Source organism: Sarcophilus harrisii, chromosome 6 (assembly GCF_902635505.1).
Source record: "Sarcophilus harrisii chromosome 6, mSarHar1.11, whole genome shotgun sequence".
NCBI classification, from domain to species: Eukaryota; Metazoa; Chordata; class Mammalia; order Dasyuromorphia; family Dasyuridae; genus Sarcophilus; species Sarcophilus harrisii.
The window spans coordinates 74,461,595-74,480,501 of record NC_045431.1 but is presented as its reverse complement, the minus strand read 5'-3'; the positions used below and the strand labels follow the sequence as shown (position 1 = coordinate 74,480,501).

At 33.3% G+C, this 18,907-nt stretch overlaps 1 protein-coding gene across 3 annotated transcripts in view; it reads left to right on the top strand.

The window, feature by feature from the left end:
* Nucleotides 1–18,907, top strand: part of IQCM (IQ motif containing M) — a 494,659-nt gene that overhangs the window by 173,463 nt on the left and 302,289 nt on the right. For 2 of the 3 annotated variants that reach the window (XM_031941659.1, XM_031941660.1), the window contains one exon: nucleotides 1,321–1,439. The exons of the other annotated variant lie outside the window; for it this stretch is intronic. In XM_031941659.1, the coding sequence (XP_031797519.1) occupies nucleotides 1,321–1,439 (119 nt within the window). The remainder of the gene's footprint in view (nucleotides 1–1,320; nucleotides 1,440–18,907) is intronic. 3 annotated transcript variants of the gene reach the window in all.

Genomic DNA, 18,907 nt, shown 5'->3' with positions numbered 1-18,907 from the left:
ATTTAACTTTTATGGGCCTGTTTCCTAATCTGTAAAATGAAGACTTGGATTAAATGAATGCTAAGATTTCTTTTAGCTCCAACTCTATGGGGCTTCAGTAGGCTTCACTGAGATACAATAAATCAGGAAGGAGAAAGAACTTAGTTGGAAAAAAATTTAAAAGTCAGAATCCTGTCACTACTGGAATGGAAAATGCATGACATCCTGAGTTGAGTAACAGTTATAATAGTGTGAGAATGAGAGTTGTTAATTCAAACATAGGGTTATTTTTTATGGAATAACTCTTAATCCTTTATTTTGTTCACTTTCCAAGTTAAAATTCATATTAGAAATATCATATGATAATTGTCCTTAGGCAGAAAAAATATTTGGAATGATAGGGCATTTACATCTGCACATTGCATTTTTTCATTGTTTTTAGCCTCTTCACCAAATTCTATTAAACATATTGCAATAATTCACTTTGTTGAATAAATCTGAAATTTGTGCTATCAAAGCAGGTCCAGATTTTTTTAAAACATTTTTTAAGAAAAAAACTTGACTTTTCCCTTTTTAGATGTGCTCTTCATAGGTCTAAGGTTTCCAATTCAATCCAAGCATTTACTAAGCAACTACTATGTGGCAAGGCACTGTAATTTGAGATCAGAGAGGTGAGGGTGGCAGTGGGAGGGAGGGCAGAAGAGATAAAAGAAAGACAAGAAAACCCTCCATCATTCTCTGCTAAGACTTTACATTATATTGAGTGTATGGGAAAATTCTTTAAAAATCATAAGCCATTGTTATACTAAATATAATTAGTATTTACATAGGACTTTAAAATTTGCAAAATGCTTTACTTATATTGTTTGATCCTCACAGTAGCCCTTTGAGGTAGGTGCTGCCATTATTCCCACTGTATGATGAAGAAACTGAGGTACCATGATGGTAAATGACTTGAGGCAGGGTTTAAATTCAAATCTTCTGCATTCTGAGTCTGACACTTTCTCTGCTGTATCATCCAGGTTCTCATTCTTCTTAGTAGAAAAATCAATTCTACCTCTCCTTCCAACTTATCAGTGTTCTGAATAGAGAGAAAAAGAGACTGAATTAAATGAATCAATTAGTCTTTTGATTATGTAATGAACACCAGAGAGTGATTCACTTCATGGAAACCTTACACCCTGTCATAATCACGTTTTCATTTTTCTTAGATGAATTTTAATGCATAAAAGTGATCCCTTAAAGATGATTTAATCTTCTCCTTATGACATTAAACTATATGATTAGTAGGTAGTTTGCCTGCCTCAGTATTGTTTTAACTTGCATTGATTATCCTAACAGGAAGACCATACACTGAATGGAGAGGAATTGTATCAGAAAAGTATGATACACGGTTTCTTTATAAAGCGGGTTGGCTTAATTTAAGTCGGCATTCACTGTACCGAGAATATTTGCATAATGTAAGTATAAATGAGACAGTCTATAGCACTATAGGAAGTTAGTATGGTATTATATGGATAGAAAGATAGCCTTGGATTCAAGTTTTGCCTCTTATGTGACCCTGGACAAGTTGTATCTGCTTAGAGCTTCCATTTTTCTCCCAGACCCGACTCAAGTTGCAGGCTACATTGGTAGACGGAGTTTCCTTACTGAGAGTTCCCCACTTATTGTGCAGTGGATTAGAGTGCTGGTCTTGGAATTAAGAAGACCTGAGTTCAAATGCAGCCTCAAACTCTTCCTCGGTGGGCAACCCTAGGCAAATTAGTTAACCTTTGTCTGCCTTAGTTTCCTGATCTTTATTTATTTATATTTAAAGGTATCATGGCTGTTACCAAGATAATAATTTTTATAATTTTATATGAATAATTTAAATATAAATAAATAAATCATGGGGATAATAATAGTGATTATTATCGATTGTTGTGAACCTCCTAAGATTGTTGTCAACATTAAATAAGTTGATATTTGTAAAGCACTTAGCACAGCTTCCATATATAATAAAGGATCAATAAATGCTTATTCTATTAGTGATACAGACAATAACTCTCACAGTTTATCTTAGGTCTTTACACATCTATATTCATGTTGTTGGCTTTCAATTGAGCATAATCTGCTTGAGGAGTACAGAGATTATTTTACTTTTTGTCACTTATAGTGCTTGATACCTTCTAAAATATTTAATAAAATCATGTTGTATAGAACTGCTTGTGTATATATTTGTATGTGTACATACATAACATATATAGCCAGATATTTGTATAATGTACATTCACATACAAGCACATATAACACAATACATATATGTGTATTGTGTGTATATCCTTAAATAAAAAAATTTGAAGAGTCTTACAGACTAATTGGTCCTAGATGAGGAAGAAGGCTTTCTTCTTTTGAGAATCACTGACACTTAAGGAAAAAAAGTCAATTAAATGCTGTTGTGTGCTACATGAGAAAAACAATTTAATTTAGTTCCCCCACCCTTTTCTTTTATGAGAGAAATACAATGCATGCTATTCATTGCTTTTCAAACACTATTCACAGTTTTCCCACTGGGTTTGTCAAACTCATATTTCATTGAAAATGAGATAGCCATAGCAGTCCACCAGGGAGAAAATTATTATCTTGGCTATAGCAATGATAGATTTAAATACAAAGATTTTTTTCTGAATAGAATTTATCTCTCTCTATATGCATATGTACATGGTTATGAATATATACAAACATATATATCAATCAACCAATTAATAAACACTTACTAAGTGTACTTAACCTGTGTACTTAATACTTAACTTAATACTTAATACTAAATACTTAACTTAATACAAGTACACAACTTTTTTTTACCTTTAATATTTTAGATTTTCCAGTCTGTCTCCTATGTGCTGAAAGTTTTCCTGCCTTACCTCAAAACTGCTAGCATTTCTAGCTCCCCTTAAAGATCAACTCAAATACCTTCTTGTCCAAAGACCTTTCCCTTTCCTGAATTCTGTTTATCCCAGTGTCACCTTCTCTACCTGCATTACTCCACATTTACCTCATGTGACATAAAACACTACTGCTGAATGCAGGTAGTGTTTTTTTTTTTCATATTTACTTCATACATGTAAACACATTTACATATTAGCCATGTTGTAAAAGAAAACACAGATCAAAACAAAACAACAAAAATTAAGTTTAAAAAAATTAAAAAAAAGAATATTTGCTGAGGCCAGGGGCCAGTGGGGTATGTGTCCACTCCCTCTCTCTTTCTGAGAGATTCATTTGCTTTCTGTCCAGGTACATGGTCTGCCTAGAATTGGTCATAGAAAGCCTGAGCTCTATATAGAGGAGCTAGGTTCCCTTTCCCCCGCATTCTCTACCTCAACAAATCCCAACCCCATTACTCCAGGACAAATCATTTAAAGCACATGTATAGATCTCTAGAAAGATGGAATAGGAAGAACATTGTAAATCAGATATGGGGCAGGTATTTATTTCCTATACCCATATTGCAATTCCAATATAATTATAATATACCCAATTAAATATTAATAGACACAGGGAACACTGAAAGAATAATTTAAAACAGTATTCAATAACTTAATAACTTTTATATACTCTTGGGGAATTTATATTTAAACTTCATAAGAACATAAAATATTTTGTGGACCTGCTAACGAAAACATTTTGCATTTTCACCTCTCCTGTTCAACTTCTGTGTACAAAGAACAGTTTATATTGCCTGGTAAAATCTATCAGAGTCTTTGTATTCTCCTCTTGTCAATAATCATCTTTTCTGATGAAGAAACTCTCTGTCAGTTATGGAGCTCTAGAACTATCAAATCTATAAGATCTCTTAAAGAGTGGATATGTACTCATTAAGGCTGATGTTTAGTTATCTATGCAGAAAAGGGACCACAAGACAGCCATAGATGTAAGGTCTGTACAAATATATTTTATCTACTCTAGCTGCCACATGAGAATTGTTCCCATTCTTTCACTACCTTTCGCTGGAAGGTTCAGAGTTACATAATACCACATAGAAGCATGATACAAAAGCTGTTTCTCCTTTTAATTGATTCAGCATCAAAAAGCTGGAGCACTGAGACTCTATGTTCCTAGATTATCTAGAAGTTCTTTGGGCTGACTTCTATTAGCCAGGACACTAGACTTGCACTATATATTTATTGTTTATATATTAATGTGCAAATTTATTGTTTGCCCTGATTGGATTGTAAGCACTTTAAGAGCTGAGACTATATTGTTTGCACCTATATATATCTTCTTCCCAACAAAATTTCTAACATATAGCAGACACTTAAAATAAAAACAACATTGTTTGAATTGAAAAGTATCTTGGAGGTTATGGAATTGAACCAGCTTTTTTATGGATTGAGGGAATATTGACAAAAAGAGTAACTCACACTCAGATGGTTAGTCTGGATTAGCAAAGAATATGTGAAAATTTAGAGGAAGGAATTAATCAGAGAAATATAAAAAGGAAAAAATCTGTAAGATTTTATGACAGTTTGGATATAGGATTTATGTTGACATTAACTTCAAGACTTTTGGTCATGGGAACTATGATGGAAAATTACAGGATTTGGGAGTGAGAAGGGAGCTCACCAGTCATCTACTCTAATTTGTGTGCATGGAGTAGTCATTCTATCACATTTGACTAGTGGTCAACCAGCCTATTACTTGAAGATTTCCCAAAACAGGGAAATCTCATCATATCTCAAGTTAATTTATTCCACTTTTACATGGCATTGTTAAGAACTTTTTCTGGGAAGCTGTGAAGGGTAAATGGCTAAATTCAAATGAGTTGACTGGCATTGTAACATTGCTGAAAGGATAGGATATTAAAAGAATAGAAAATATATGATCCCTTCATATGGGAATCTGAGGTTCTATATTTTCTCTAATTCTGCTGTTTATATTATCTATAAGATAGTGATAATTGTTTATCTGCTTCTTTGTGAGATTTCATTGGTATAAAGTAGTTTTTGAGCTAGGTGGCACAGTGGATAGAATGCTATGAAGCAAGAAAGCATCTTTCTGGGTTCAAATCTGACATCAGACCCTTACTATCTGTGTGACCTTGGACAGGTCACTTAACCCTTGTGTGCCTCAGTTTCCTCATCTGTAAAATGAAATGGAGAATAAATGACAGAACTCTAGTATCTTTGTCAAGAAAATACCATATGGGGGTCACAAAGACTTGGACGTGACTAAAATGACTGAACAATAACAGCAGTTTCTGAGTATCATCAAGGATGATACTCCTTTTTATAGGATCTCTTATCTTGATGAGCTAGAAGAATTTCTATAAAACTTAAAAAAATATTACCAAATAAAACAAACTTCAAGGTTTGTGTTCCATTTTAAAAGAACCACATTGACCAAGATGGTGTATAGAATGATGGGAAAATTGAATTAGTAATCACTAAGTATGTATCAAGCTCTGTCTGACATCAAAACAGACTTGTATTCAGGAATACCTGAATTCAAATCCTGTCTCAGTCACAAGCTATATGACCATTAGTAAGTCATTTCTTTGAACCATTTTTTTCCTCCTAAGGGGATTAGTCTTAATAAATTTTATGGTGACTTCCAGATGTAAATCTATGATTTTATTCTCTAGATTGCTATTAGATATTAGGGAAAGGAACAATTTATGGCCCATAATGGCTACAAGATCTCAGAAAACTGGAAAACAGTAAGCCTCATGCTGCCATATCGGTGCCATATTAGGAGTTGTGGCCTCTGACTCAATCAATAGCTGTTAATAGCTGAATTAAAAGCTGATTCCCAAGCAATTTGATGGTTCCACTTTTGTCATCTTGTACCTCTTTGGCTTGTCATTATTTTAGTTTCTGTATTAGGTACTGTCCAGGAGCCCTTATGATATAATTCAAACTTTGTCTTCAAAGATGTGGGCATTAGAGCCAAGATGGAGACATAAAAGCATAAACTTACCTGAGTTCTCCCAAATTCCCCTCCAAACTTAAAACAAGTTCTGGAGTGGCTGAACCAACAAAAGGACAAAATGAAAAGTTTCAATGAAATAAATCTCTATTTTTCTCTTGTATTAATAATTAATTATTGAATCACCAGGATTTTCCTGCCTTTTTACTTCCTCATCCAGAAATCAACCAGTATGGGAAATCTCTCTCAAAGACTTACCCAGAGTACATATCTAATCAGATAGTAAAAGAAATTCTAAGTTTAGCTTAATGGATGAATTTTTTTTTAATTTTAAAAAAGTTATTTAACAATTTTTAAAGCTTTTTATTTTGAAAACATTTGCATAGGTAGTTTTTAGCAATCACTCTTGAAAACCTTGTGTTCCAAAACTTTTTCTCTCTCCCTTAGATGGCAAATGATCCATGTACAATTCTTCTATACATATTTAATGGATGAATTCTTGCTCAGGTCTTGGAAAATTTAGAACCTGCCTTTCATTAGAGAGGTATCAATGAAAACTGTTGTCTCTTTAACCAAGTTTGGATGACCCAGTCACATATCCTAACATACTCATTGTAATATAGCCCAGTCTTTCATAATATTCATTTTCTCATTAGTTGTTAGCCAAAGTTGATTGCCACTCTCAGGAACATATGCTCTTCCAAGGATAAATAAACTGTGAGCCCATTACCATGAGGAATCTTTGGTCTAAGAGAGATAGCTAAATAACCAACCTTTTATTAATAAACATGCTGCCATTTTTAATAGAATGACAAATTACTCAAAAATTAGGTCTTTTATAATGCAGAATGTTGGTGGAGGGGATGTGGGAAAACAGGGACACTGATATATTGTTGGTGGAATTGTGAATACATCCAGTCATTCTGGAGAGCATTTTGGGACTATGCTCAAAAAGTTATCAAATTGTGCATACCCTTTGATCTAGCAGTGCTACTACTGGGCTTATATCCCAAAGAGATTTTAAAGAAGGGAAAGGGACCTGTATGTACAAGAATGTTTGCAGAAGCCCTCTTTGTAGTGGCCAGAAGCTGGAGACTGAGTGGATGCCCATCAGTTGGAGTATGGCTGAATAAATTGTGGTATATGAATATTATGGAATATTATTGTTCTATAAGAAATGACCAACAGGATGATTTCAGAAAGGCCTGGAGAGACTTACATGAACTGATGCTGAGTGAAACAAGCAGGACCAAGAGATCATTATATACTTCAACGACAATACTATATGATGATCGATTCTGATGGATGTGGCCATCTTCGGCAATGAGATGAACCCAATCAATTCCAATATAGCAGTAATGAACTGAACCAGCTCCACCCAGTGAAAGACCTCTGGGAGATGACTATGAATCACTACAAAGAATTCCCAATCCTATTTTTGCCCACCTGCATTTTTGATTTCCTTCACAGGCTAATTGTACACTATTTCAAAGTCCAATTCTTTTTGTACAGTAAAATAACTGTTTGGGCATGTATACTTATATTGTATTTAATTTATACTTTAACATATAACATGTATTGGTCAACCTGCTGTCTGGGGGAGGGAGTGGGAAGAAGGAGGGGAAAAATTGGAACAAAAGGTTTGGCAATTTCAATGCTGTAAAATTACCCATGCATATAACTTGTAAATAAAAAGCTTTAATAAAAAAATAGTCTTTTGATCTTTTTAATCACCACAGTTCATGGCAAGCACAAAGGAATTTTAGAGGAAAAGAGACAGGTCAACATTTAGGTTTCCTAGAAATGCCCTCCTTTTTGTATGCTCACAGGTGAAATTTTGCCACATGGAAATAGGGTCTTTCCTGGGAAACTGTAAGTTAAGATTTTGACTCTCCTCTCAATCTGAAACTTCTGATTCTAACCTTTAATCATCTCTGGTTATATGTCTGTTCTGAATGCTTGAACTATATCTCTCTGAATTTTTTGCCCTCACAATAGAGGTTGGGGTCTCTTCGACACAGGTTATAGAATCAGATCCTGAAACATTTCAGTCTTGGTGTAATTAAGAAAGCATGGAAAGTCTCTTATAGGTAGAGTTCCCCCCTTAAAGCCCTAGATTTTTGGCAGGAGATGTGGTGTCCTGCCAAAGAGAGCTTTTGGTTGTTCTGTTTAAATGGGGTTCAATATTGGAACTGAGGCAATTGTGAGAGTACTCTGTCTGTGTTTTAGATATCACATATATTTGCTCATTGGGGAAATTGAAAAAGCAGAGTGAGATTTCCCCAAGCTAAAAAGGGTACTTTCAATTTTAAAGAATTCTCTTGTCTTTTGACTGAGAATTTTGGAGGTAAAATAGGCAAGGGGATTTTTTTTTGAGAACTTCCTTGAAGTAGAAGGATTAATTTTTACCAAGGAGCCCAAAGCTGAAACCTATAAAGAGAGAAAATCACTTTTGATTTTTTAATGGGCAAATGAAGTGAAATTCAAATTCATGTAAAGTGAAATTAAATAGCCACAAAAGGGATTTTTTCTTCTTCTTCTTCTTCTTTTTTTTTTTTTTTTTTTGTGCTTGAAGAAGTGAAGACAAAAGAAAAAGACTACGCCAATGTGAATCAGGTGAGTAATGACCTTGAATGAAATTTGATTTTTAGATCTAAAGCCTGTGCTGGCAAGAAACCTTTCAAATACAGATCACTTTCATCGTTTAAGGGAAAAGATCCCACCTTTGCTTTCACAGCCCTGAATTGTGATCAGGTTGAGGGGTTGCTTTAACATTCTTTAGAATTTGTTTTAATGGACTTTTAGAAAAACTTGTGAAGGAATTGAAGACAGACAACCAGTTCACTCCTCCAGTTCTGTGGAAGTTTGACTCCTCTGTAAATAGAAAAATTAAAAATGAAAGATTTTATTTGAAAGCCAATGCAAGGAACTATGTAAAGGTAGGAGAAATTTGATTACCAAGGGGTTGCCAAATGTGATGAATGAAATCTTTTATATACCACTATTTTAAAAATCCTTTGAAATGGAATATCTGGAAATAGTGATTCTATAACAAAAAATACCTGGAATAAATAGCCCTTGAGTAATTAACATATGCTATTAATTTAAATTAGAAATTGAGGTTCTATATATGAGATTCCACAATTGTAAAATTGATGCAAGTGTAATTGAATTTATTCTGGTCCCATTTTAAGTGAAATTTATTTTATACTCCATTTATGTGATGTGTAATATTTTGAAGAAAAGTATCTGACATTGTGATAATTCCTTGTTTTAGAAATATTATAGGTAGCTAGATGACATAGTGGATAGAGCACCGGCCCTGAAGTCAGCAGGACCTGACTGAACTCTTCCTAGCTGTGTGACTCTGAGCAAGTCACTTAACCCCAATCGCTTCAGCAAAAAACAAGCCCTCCTCCCCCACCAAAAAAAGAAATATTATTGGAAATGTTTACTCTTCTTTTATTTTTTGGGTTATAGATTTAATTATTAAAAAACTTATGTGAATATATTAATAGAAACTGATGAAATTGGAGTAGCAAATCTAAGTTCAAAATATAAGGCTCAAAGCACTAGGCACATGTGAAGAATTCCCAGTGGTGTTCTCTTTGCCAAAAGATATCTTTATTTACAAGAAAAGGTTATGGACAGAGGTTACAGATTCAGCATCCTAAAAGATTTAGCTACAACAAGGAGAAAGACACCATGAGGCAGAGGGCAAGGGAAGAGAGAGGAGAAAGACAACATGAAGTAATAAAAAGAGATTTTAATTTTAGCAAAGACGGCATAGAACATAGATAGATTTATAGGGGAAATTTAACCTTGGGAATTTGATATTATAATTTGGCTTTTTGATTGGATATAGTGAGATGGAGTTTCCCAAGACCTCCACTGGTGTAGGACTGTAAGGCTGGGCTGAACCTATTAATGCCCTTCCCTGCTTGCTTCAGGGAGTATTATAATCCTATCAGTATTGGGCTTTCTCTGTTAAGACCCAGGATCGTAGGAAAATCAGTAGCAGATTGCTGAATTAGGATGTTAGTATTTTAAAATTTCAGTAACTAGTTCAATGCTTAGATTATTGTAAAGTGATTTGAGTTCAGTTGAACTAACCTAATGATAACAAGTGTGATTTCAAATTGTTTGTAAAACTTTATATGTATTTCCTAATATATGTAGTTTGAAATTCCTGGGAAAATGGAACTAGAAGCTGAATAGCTTCTTATCTGAAAAGTCTCAAATAAGCAAAGAAGGTAGGGGATTGAGAATTGATTCAATTCTTTAAGGAAATTGAGGAAAAGATTATACAGAGCTGGGAACTATCAAGTATCCTTAAATATTTCTATACATACATATAAATAAAATAACAGAAATTTATGGATTTAAATTAAAATGTTACCATTATTGCTTATAAATATGGATTTGATTTTATTTAAATCAAAATTTGTCCTGAAGGAAATAAAAATGGGATCAGAATGTATTTTCCTATCAGGATAATTATGGTAAATTGGAACCATTATTATAAAAGACACTTGTTATTTGGTATTAAGAAATTTATTAACAGTATGACCTTATGTCATTTTACCTTTTATATCAAATTATCTTATGTCTGTTTACTTCAGTTTACTATCGTGAAAAGGAAATAGTAGCACCCACTTCCCAGGTTTGCTTTAAGGATCACGTGATAATAAAATGCTTAACACTATGCTTGGCATAGGGCAAGCACACACATTTTAATTTTTTAGTATTTCTTTAAATGTAATTGCTTCATACTTGATAACTTTATATGGAGTTTTAGATGGGATCAGAATAAACTGCCATTGATGATAAGATCAATGATTTCTGTGTAAAGTAATTTGGAAATATGGTCAACTGAATCAAGGCCACTTCAGGTGCTAATGATTTTGTTTGGTAATGTGTTTTATTATATCAAGTTTTAAATACATAAACTTGTTTATAGTATATTGTTATGAGCCAGAATTTGATACAAGGTGATAACTCACTGGAATTGATAGAAACAGCTTGAGTTCACACCTTTGGGAGAATTCATACATTAGAGGTCACACATTAGAGCTCACATATTGGAGTTCACAAGTATGGGAGATTCACAGAGTTAACTTTGTAACTTTGTGAATTCACACCTTCCATAATCCCACTCTTGGAGGAGGAGTCAACCTTTGAGTTTATACCTCTAAAAGAACATAAAAAGGGCTGAGTTAGTGAAGTGAGTCAGTTTGGAAGATTGCCAGGAGTCGGAGTTGAGCTAGAGGCTGAGGCTGGCAGAGCTAGAAGCAAAGTACTAGCAACAAGAGTTCTTGGAACCAAGGAAGGAGATAGGCCTCTAAAAAAAACTAATCGGGCTATTTTGGAAGAGACAATAAAAGATTGGATTTTAACTCCTGGCTGTATTTGAGGTGATTATTACATTCAACTGAAACTAAGGCTGCCTCCAGAAAACCTCCCCAAGAAATCTGCTCCCAGAGAACCATTATATATTATAGAAAAGAAGAGAATACTACAGTGTATATTTCTAAATTTTCTCATGTTGTGAAATTGGTAAACTATTGCATCAGTCATGTTGTTAGAAAAGCAGCTTCTCTTATAATATAATCTGTTTTTAGATTAAGAATTGTACTATGAAAAGAAGGTTTAAAAAGGCATTTTAATTACCCTTAGGTAATTTTGTCAGCCTGATCTAATATTCTGAAATATTGCAATTTAAGAATTTATAAGCTTCCAGTTTTGGTTATAATTTAAGAGGAAGTTTAATTTAGAATTATTTGCCTATCAATTATATAAATTATGAGATTATTAACTAAGTTATTTGGAGTTATTGTGATAATCTTAAAATTTATCAAGCATTTATATAAGTATTTTAAAAAAGGAAAATGGGTAATTGTACAAAGAAAGACTTACACTGGTTTCTTTCTGGGTCCTGGCAATATTTTCTTTGTGACGTGGGGGATCTGGAATTTGGCTATAATATTATTGGCAGTTTTCATGTGGGGACCTTTTTCAAGAATTGATTAGTGGATTCTTTCAGTTTCTATTTTATCCACTGGTTCCAGAATATCAGGGCAGTATTCCCTGGTAATTTCTTGAAAGATGACATCTGACTTCTGGACTTTGTTTTTTTATCATGGCTTTCAAGAAGTCCTATAATTCTTGAATTGGTCTCATATATCTATTTTTCAGGGAGATATTTTACATTGTCTTCTATTTTTTTCATTCTTTTGGAGTTCTCTTCAGTGAATTTTTGTGTATCTTTTTCCATTTGGTTAATTCTGCTTTTCAAGGCATTCATCTCCTCATTGGATTTTTGTACCTCTTTTGCTATTTAGCCAATTTTCTTAGTGTTTTTTCCCCCATAATTTGTGTGTGTCTATGAGTGTGCCTCCTTTACCAAGCTATGATTTTTTTTTTATGATTTTCTAATATCACTCTCATTTTTCTTCCCAATTTTTCCTCTATCTCTTTTTCTTGATCCTTTTGAGCTATTCCATGGTCTGAGACCAATTCATCTTTTTCTTGGAGGCCTTGGATGTAGGAATTTTGACTTTATTATCTTCTTCTTAGTATATATTTTGGTCTTCCTTGTCACCATAATAACTTTCTATAGTCAGAATATTTTCTATGTTGTTTGATCATTTTTTTAGCCTACTCTTGGACTTTTAACTCTTTTTCTAAAGTGGAGCTCTGTTTCTGGAGTGGAGGGAGCACTGTCCCAAACTTTAGTCATTTTGTGCTATTCTTTTCAAAGATATTTATAGGGATCTATAAATTTTCAGTAGTTCCAACGTGATATGATCTAAGGAGAGATTCCTCTACTACTCTCCTGATCTATGTTCTGGTATGTGAGAGACCCCAAGCACTCTTTTCTGTCCTGGAACTGTGACAAGAACATCCCCCACCCCACTCCCATTCCACTAGAGCTACAAGCTTTGCATCCTGCTCCTGGTCCCCTGGGATTTTCACCCAAGACTGTGAACCAGATCTGAGTAAGGCAAAGTAATGAGTCCTGCTCATAGTACTAGTAAAAAAAAAAGTCTGCAATCTCCTTCTGACCAGTTTTTAGCCTCCTTACTGTTTGTAGACTGCAAGTTCTACAAGTGATCACTGCCTCCACTGATTCTGTCAATCCCAAGCACTGTTTCTTTTTTGCTGGGCTTGGTCTTTGTACCAGACCTTTTCTGCCAACTTTCTAAGTTGTCTTACTCTGGAAAATTTTTCCACTCCATCTTTTTTTAGGTTCTTCCTCTCTGGAATTTGTTTTAATGTATTATTTAAAGGTATTTGGAGGGGTTTGGAGTAGAGTTCAGGCAATCTCTTGTTGACTCTCCCTCCTATAATTATTTTCTTGATTTCTAGTGATACATTTTATATCATGTTGACTTTATACTCTAGGAGAAGATAAAAATGAAAAAAATGAAAAAATTAAAGTTCTGGTAAATGTTTTATTAGGGTAAGGCTAATTTAATTGGTTTGTGCTAGGACTAATTTAATTGGCTAATTTGTTTTTGACAGAATCTCTTTCCCATTCCAAACACTTTTTGACTGAGGGGGAGGTAGTATTTAGGAATTTGTGAATGATTAGAAAATTATTTTTTATTTTTATGGCACTTTTAGGATTTATTTATTTATGATACATGAGGGCAATTCATACCTATTTAATTTTGATAGATGCCAATTTTAAGGATTTATTTTTGTTTTATGTTTGAATAAGAGATTTGTTTCTCAATATAGAGGTTTCCAAATCATTTACTTCATTGGATTTTAACAACTTCCTTTAAAATTTGGGAGGCATTTGAAACTTTTTAAGAAAGAGAAATGTTTTTAGGAAGAAATGTTTGTATAAAAATCTTTTGCATAAATGTTTAAGATCTTTTGTGTGAATTCTTAGAAGTCCTACATTTTATTTATAAGCTAATTTACTGCAATAATTTGATGTTATTGATAACAATTATGCCCAAACCTACTGTGATTATCAAGACTTTATTGTTTTAGGAGAAAACCATTTTGGGATCCTAGAAATTGTTTTTAAAGTTTCATTCTTAGTTTTGTTGTATCCTTAGACCAACTTTAAATGAGTGCTTTGGTCAGCAGAACATTCCAAACTTTTCAGATTTCCACCACACACAAAATAAAATTGTGCCTTGAAGGAAAGTAGACCAGTGAAAAATAAATAAGACTTAGGGCAGAACAGGAATCCTTCTGAGAATAACCAGAGAAGCTCTAAAGAAATGCCAGATATAAGATTTGGCTGATTTATTCAGTCCCAAGGCTCTCAAGAGCACACCTAGACTCAGCATTCCTTATCAGCAGAAGTTTTCTCAATCTACCTGGACTCAAACCTGAACAAGAAGGAACCAGCACATACTCAATGAGTGCAGAAACAAGAGTGGAAAGTTGCTGTCCATGGGTACTTACAGGAACGTGAGGTTCCAGTCTAGAAGGGAGAGTTGAAGGAAGGCCTGAATCCAGAAGCACCATCCTCACACCCCAGCATTAGAGGTAATTATATTAATAAGCATTCATTAAAAATAAATAATAATCAACAGGCAAAGGAGAAAGAATCTAGCCATAGACAGTTACTATGGGAATAGGGAAGACCAGGTTCATCTTCAGAGGAGCATACCAAAGTAAACAATCCAAAGAACCTTCCCTACCTCAAAGCATAGTAGTGGTTACCTACCCCAAAATGATTTATAGAAAAACTCAAAAAAGACTTTAAGAATCAAATGAAAAAAAGATTTAGGAAAAACCAAAAAAAAAAAAAAAGACAATCCACGTAAAACAAGAAGATTATGAAAACCCATTAGAAAAGGATATTCAGAGTCTTAAAGAAGAAAATGACTGAAAATTAGAATTGAGCAAGGGGAAGCCAGTGAATTTATAAGAATCCAAGAAATTATTTAAAAAAAAATAAAGAATGAAAAAATAGAAGATAATGTGAGACATCTCATAAGAAAAATAACAGAACTGGTGAACAGATTGAGAAAACAAGAATAATTGGACTACCTAAAAGCTATGACCAAAAAAAGAATCTGAACCCAAAAATTCAGGAAATAATCAAAGAAAATTGTACTGAAGGGATAGAATAAGATGGGAATGTAGAAACCACCAATCATCACCTGATACAAGGAAACATAGAGACATCATTATTAAATTTTGAAACCCCAAGATCAAAGAAAATTTTATTAGCAACAATAATAAAAACTCTGTAGGAGATTTTTTTTTTTAGTCAAGAAAAGAATCTCTACAAATGACCTGAGTCACCCAATCAGCTGGAAACTGTCTAGCTGGTTTCATATTCTAGACTACTTCTAATGATATAGAATTTGAGGCTGTTATAACTATATTCCAGCTTCTAATTCACTTGGCAAATTTCTATTATCAGGATAGATCAACAAATGAAAGTTTGTCATTGTAATATGTGATCTATTAATTATTAAGTATTATTAATATAATTAGTGTTAAGGTATCTGGATTATTGTAATAAGCTTCAAGTGGGAAAAATCTTGCTATTTTGATTTAAATTTGTAGACATTCCATGGCCTAAGGAAGAATTGAGTTCCTGTTTCAACTTGTTATATGTATAAGATTTACTTCTTGAAGTATCTCATTCTTTCAGAATAATATGAGTATGATTAGTATAGTTATACTAATAAGTAAAGAAGATTGTGAAACAAAAATATAAATCTCTTAAGTTATGAGGTGAAAATCAGAAACCTTTTTTGTTTATGTTTCAAGGAATAGGATTTTAGCATACTCAGTTGTGTTAGTGAAGAATAGTAACTTTTGAAGTATCTTGTGTTACCTCAGTGGGAAGCATGATTTTTAGCATGATTTATGTTTATTTAATGTACAATTAGAACTTGTGAGTAGAAGTTCTGAAATGCATGCAAACCACTTGAATCACCTTAACATGTTCTCATTTTTAAAAAGGATTCTGAGAGCAGTAGTCTGTCCATTTGAAAAGGATTAACAACTGAATGTGTTTCACTATAGACAATGTTTCATATAAGTTATACTTTGTATACCATTTGGGATTATTATATTTATACATTCTATTCTGTCTTTTGTTGTTATGAAGCATCTTAAAGCTAAATAATTTTTGTAATGTTGAACCTAGAGATCAAAAAGCATATAATCACTATCAGTAGTTATATCAAGATAAATTGTGATTTTTTGTGAATTCATGAATCTCTTACTTTCGCCAATGTGAGATTATAGTCAATAATTATTTATGAAACGGGATCCTTGAAAACTGAATCTACTCAAGGCTCTAATTATCAGAACTTGCTGTTTAAGATCTTGTGAGACAGCAATTGATATTATTCTGAGTATGACTCCAAGATTAATGAACTGAAGGTGGAGTTCTTCATGGGAAAGTTTGATACTGACTCTTGGTATGGCTTAACTGACTCAATTTCTCCATTATACATTTCCTCTTGAATGGAAAATATCCCACTTAGCTGATTGTAAGACTGACTTAATAAATTGGTTATCTATCTAACATTTGCCTAAAATTGATGTGAAGTTAGGGAAGAATTATTTTCTTTTTTTTACCATGTAACCATGTTTCTAACTTTCCCTTTTTGACAAATACCTATAATTATATGAGATGATTAGCAAAAATGAAACTAAATAGATTTTTTTATGTTATTACTGGATTACATCTGAGTTACTATAGTGAGATACAAGTAAAAGATTTAAGCAATTTGTTTTAGAATTTTAGTCCTCTTTATATTGTGAATGACTAAATAAGTATTTAATCTTGTCATTTGTTGTTACTAATTATATATCCCTGTCCTTTAATTTTTCTTAACGGTATGGGCCTAATTATTTAGGCAATGATGTAAAGACTTATGAAACCAGGATATAATTCTATTATTTAGTGAGGTTAATGTCATAACCGTCTTAATTCTTTGTTAATGAAAAGAATAGCAGCACAATGACATTTGGTCTTATAGAAGACAAAGAAAGATCCATTTTTACTAGGGGTTAAAATATGGCTAGAAGTTGAAAATACTTTTATTATAAATAATTTAATATTCACTGTTTTGAAATTGATATTGTATTTGTGTTTCCCATCCTGGCACCTTTTGTTAAATGAATTCATTTTTATGTAGTAGTTTATCTTCTTACAAAAAGTGTTTTGTTAATTTGTTAGCAGTATCTCATTCTCTAATGAGAGAATGAACAATGCCAAGCATAAAAATTGAATTCTAATTTTTGATTGGTATCTGAGTTTCTTGGTATGTCAACGTGACAACTAGCTAATCTAAAAATGTAAATGTTCTGATCTAAAAGTTTCTTACTTTGGTTTTATAATAATAGAGACACAATGTTCAAGTTAATTTTCCTTATGTGACATGGTTATTGTCAAGTAATTTGAAAATTATGTTCAGACCAATTTTTAGGAGATTTTTTTTAAGCAGAAAAGAGGGTCTCAACAAGTGACCTGAGTCTAAAAAGCCAGTTATCTGGAAACTACTTAGAAGACCACATCCAAACTATAGAGAGTTAAATCAAACGGGGTCCCAAGTACCAGAGACTTTTGAGTTGCAAATAGACAATTTTATTTTTATTATTATGTGAAACTCTATGTACCTTTTATCTATAAGATTTGCTTAATGAGGAAGGGAAGCACTACCCCACTTAATTTTGTCAATGTGATCAATTTCTTTCCCTTTTCCTCTCATATAATTTCCCCCTCTTAAAACCATAGTTAAAAATCCTTAATAATAAAGTATTTGTAATATCAGTGATTCATTGAGGAGATTTTGTTTCTCAGTAGAATCAAGTGAGAGAATAATAGAAAGTTATTTTTTCTCATATGTTATTCACTAATTATTGAATCAGAACGGTTTTTCCCTTTTTCTGAAACTTGCTTATCCAGAAATCAACCAATGTGGAAAATCTCTCTCTATCCAGACTTAAAGATCTAATCAGACAGTTTAAAAAAAATCTAAGTATAGGCTGATGGATAGATTCCTGCTCATTGTTTACTCACAGGTCTTAAAAATGTGAATCCTGCCTTTTGCTAAGTTTTTTTGAGTGAAATTTGGGTTATCTAAGTCACTGACCAAAGACTCTCATTACAATATTTATTTTCTCATTAACTGTTAACTAATCAGAATTAGTTGCCACTCTCAGTAACACCTGCTCTTGCAAGGGCATATAAATTATGAGCCCATTGCCTGAGAGGAATTTGGTTTAAGAGAGACAGCCAAATGGCCATCATTTTATTAATAAATGTGCTGGCATTATTAATAAATGACTCTCAAACTTTTAAGTTACCAAACCAGCCCAAGATGACTTAGAAGATTGGTAGGAAAAGTCTATCTGATTAGGGTGGGAGTAAAGCATAGTTCTGTGCAGACAATCCAGTGTAAGCCAACAGCTAGACAATGTGCCCCAGGAAGCCAGCAATGAAGCTCCGCTACCACAGAAGAAACAAAGAGGGAAGCCCAACCCAGTAAACTAGTATAGGCATTGGTGATCACTGACTTAAATACAGCAAATTTCCGCACTCTCACTGCACATATAGTACAAAGGATGAACTCTAGTCAGAAGTAGATTCATAGGGACACTTTCATGGCACTGGGGGAAAGACTATTGCATTGCCCTTATTGTGGGTCTGGGTTTAAGTCCCAATGTGAGAAAAGGACTAATTCACTAATGTAAGCAACTACAGGAGAGTGGGGATCCTGGTCACAGTTATAGGGTGAAGATTAGTCACTGACCAGAGCATTGTCCAGGAAAGGAGTGATCCTACATTTCCTTAGATCATACTACCTTGGAAGAATTTTAAACTCACAGGTCCCCAGAATAAACTCTGAAAACAGCATCACAAAAAAACTGAAGCTTAGGACAGTGCTCTATCAACCCTAAGAATACAATCCAACTTTGCCATAAAGTTAAATGTCATGAAATAGGCTGGGAAAATAAACAAAAACAATCACCCAAACAAAAAAGAACCCAACCACAAAAAGTTGCTATGGTGACAGTGAAGCTC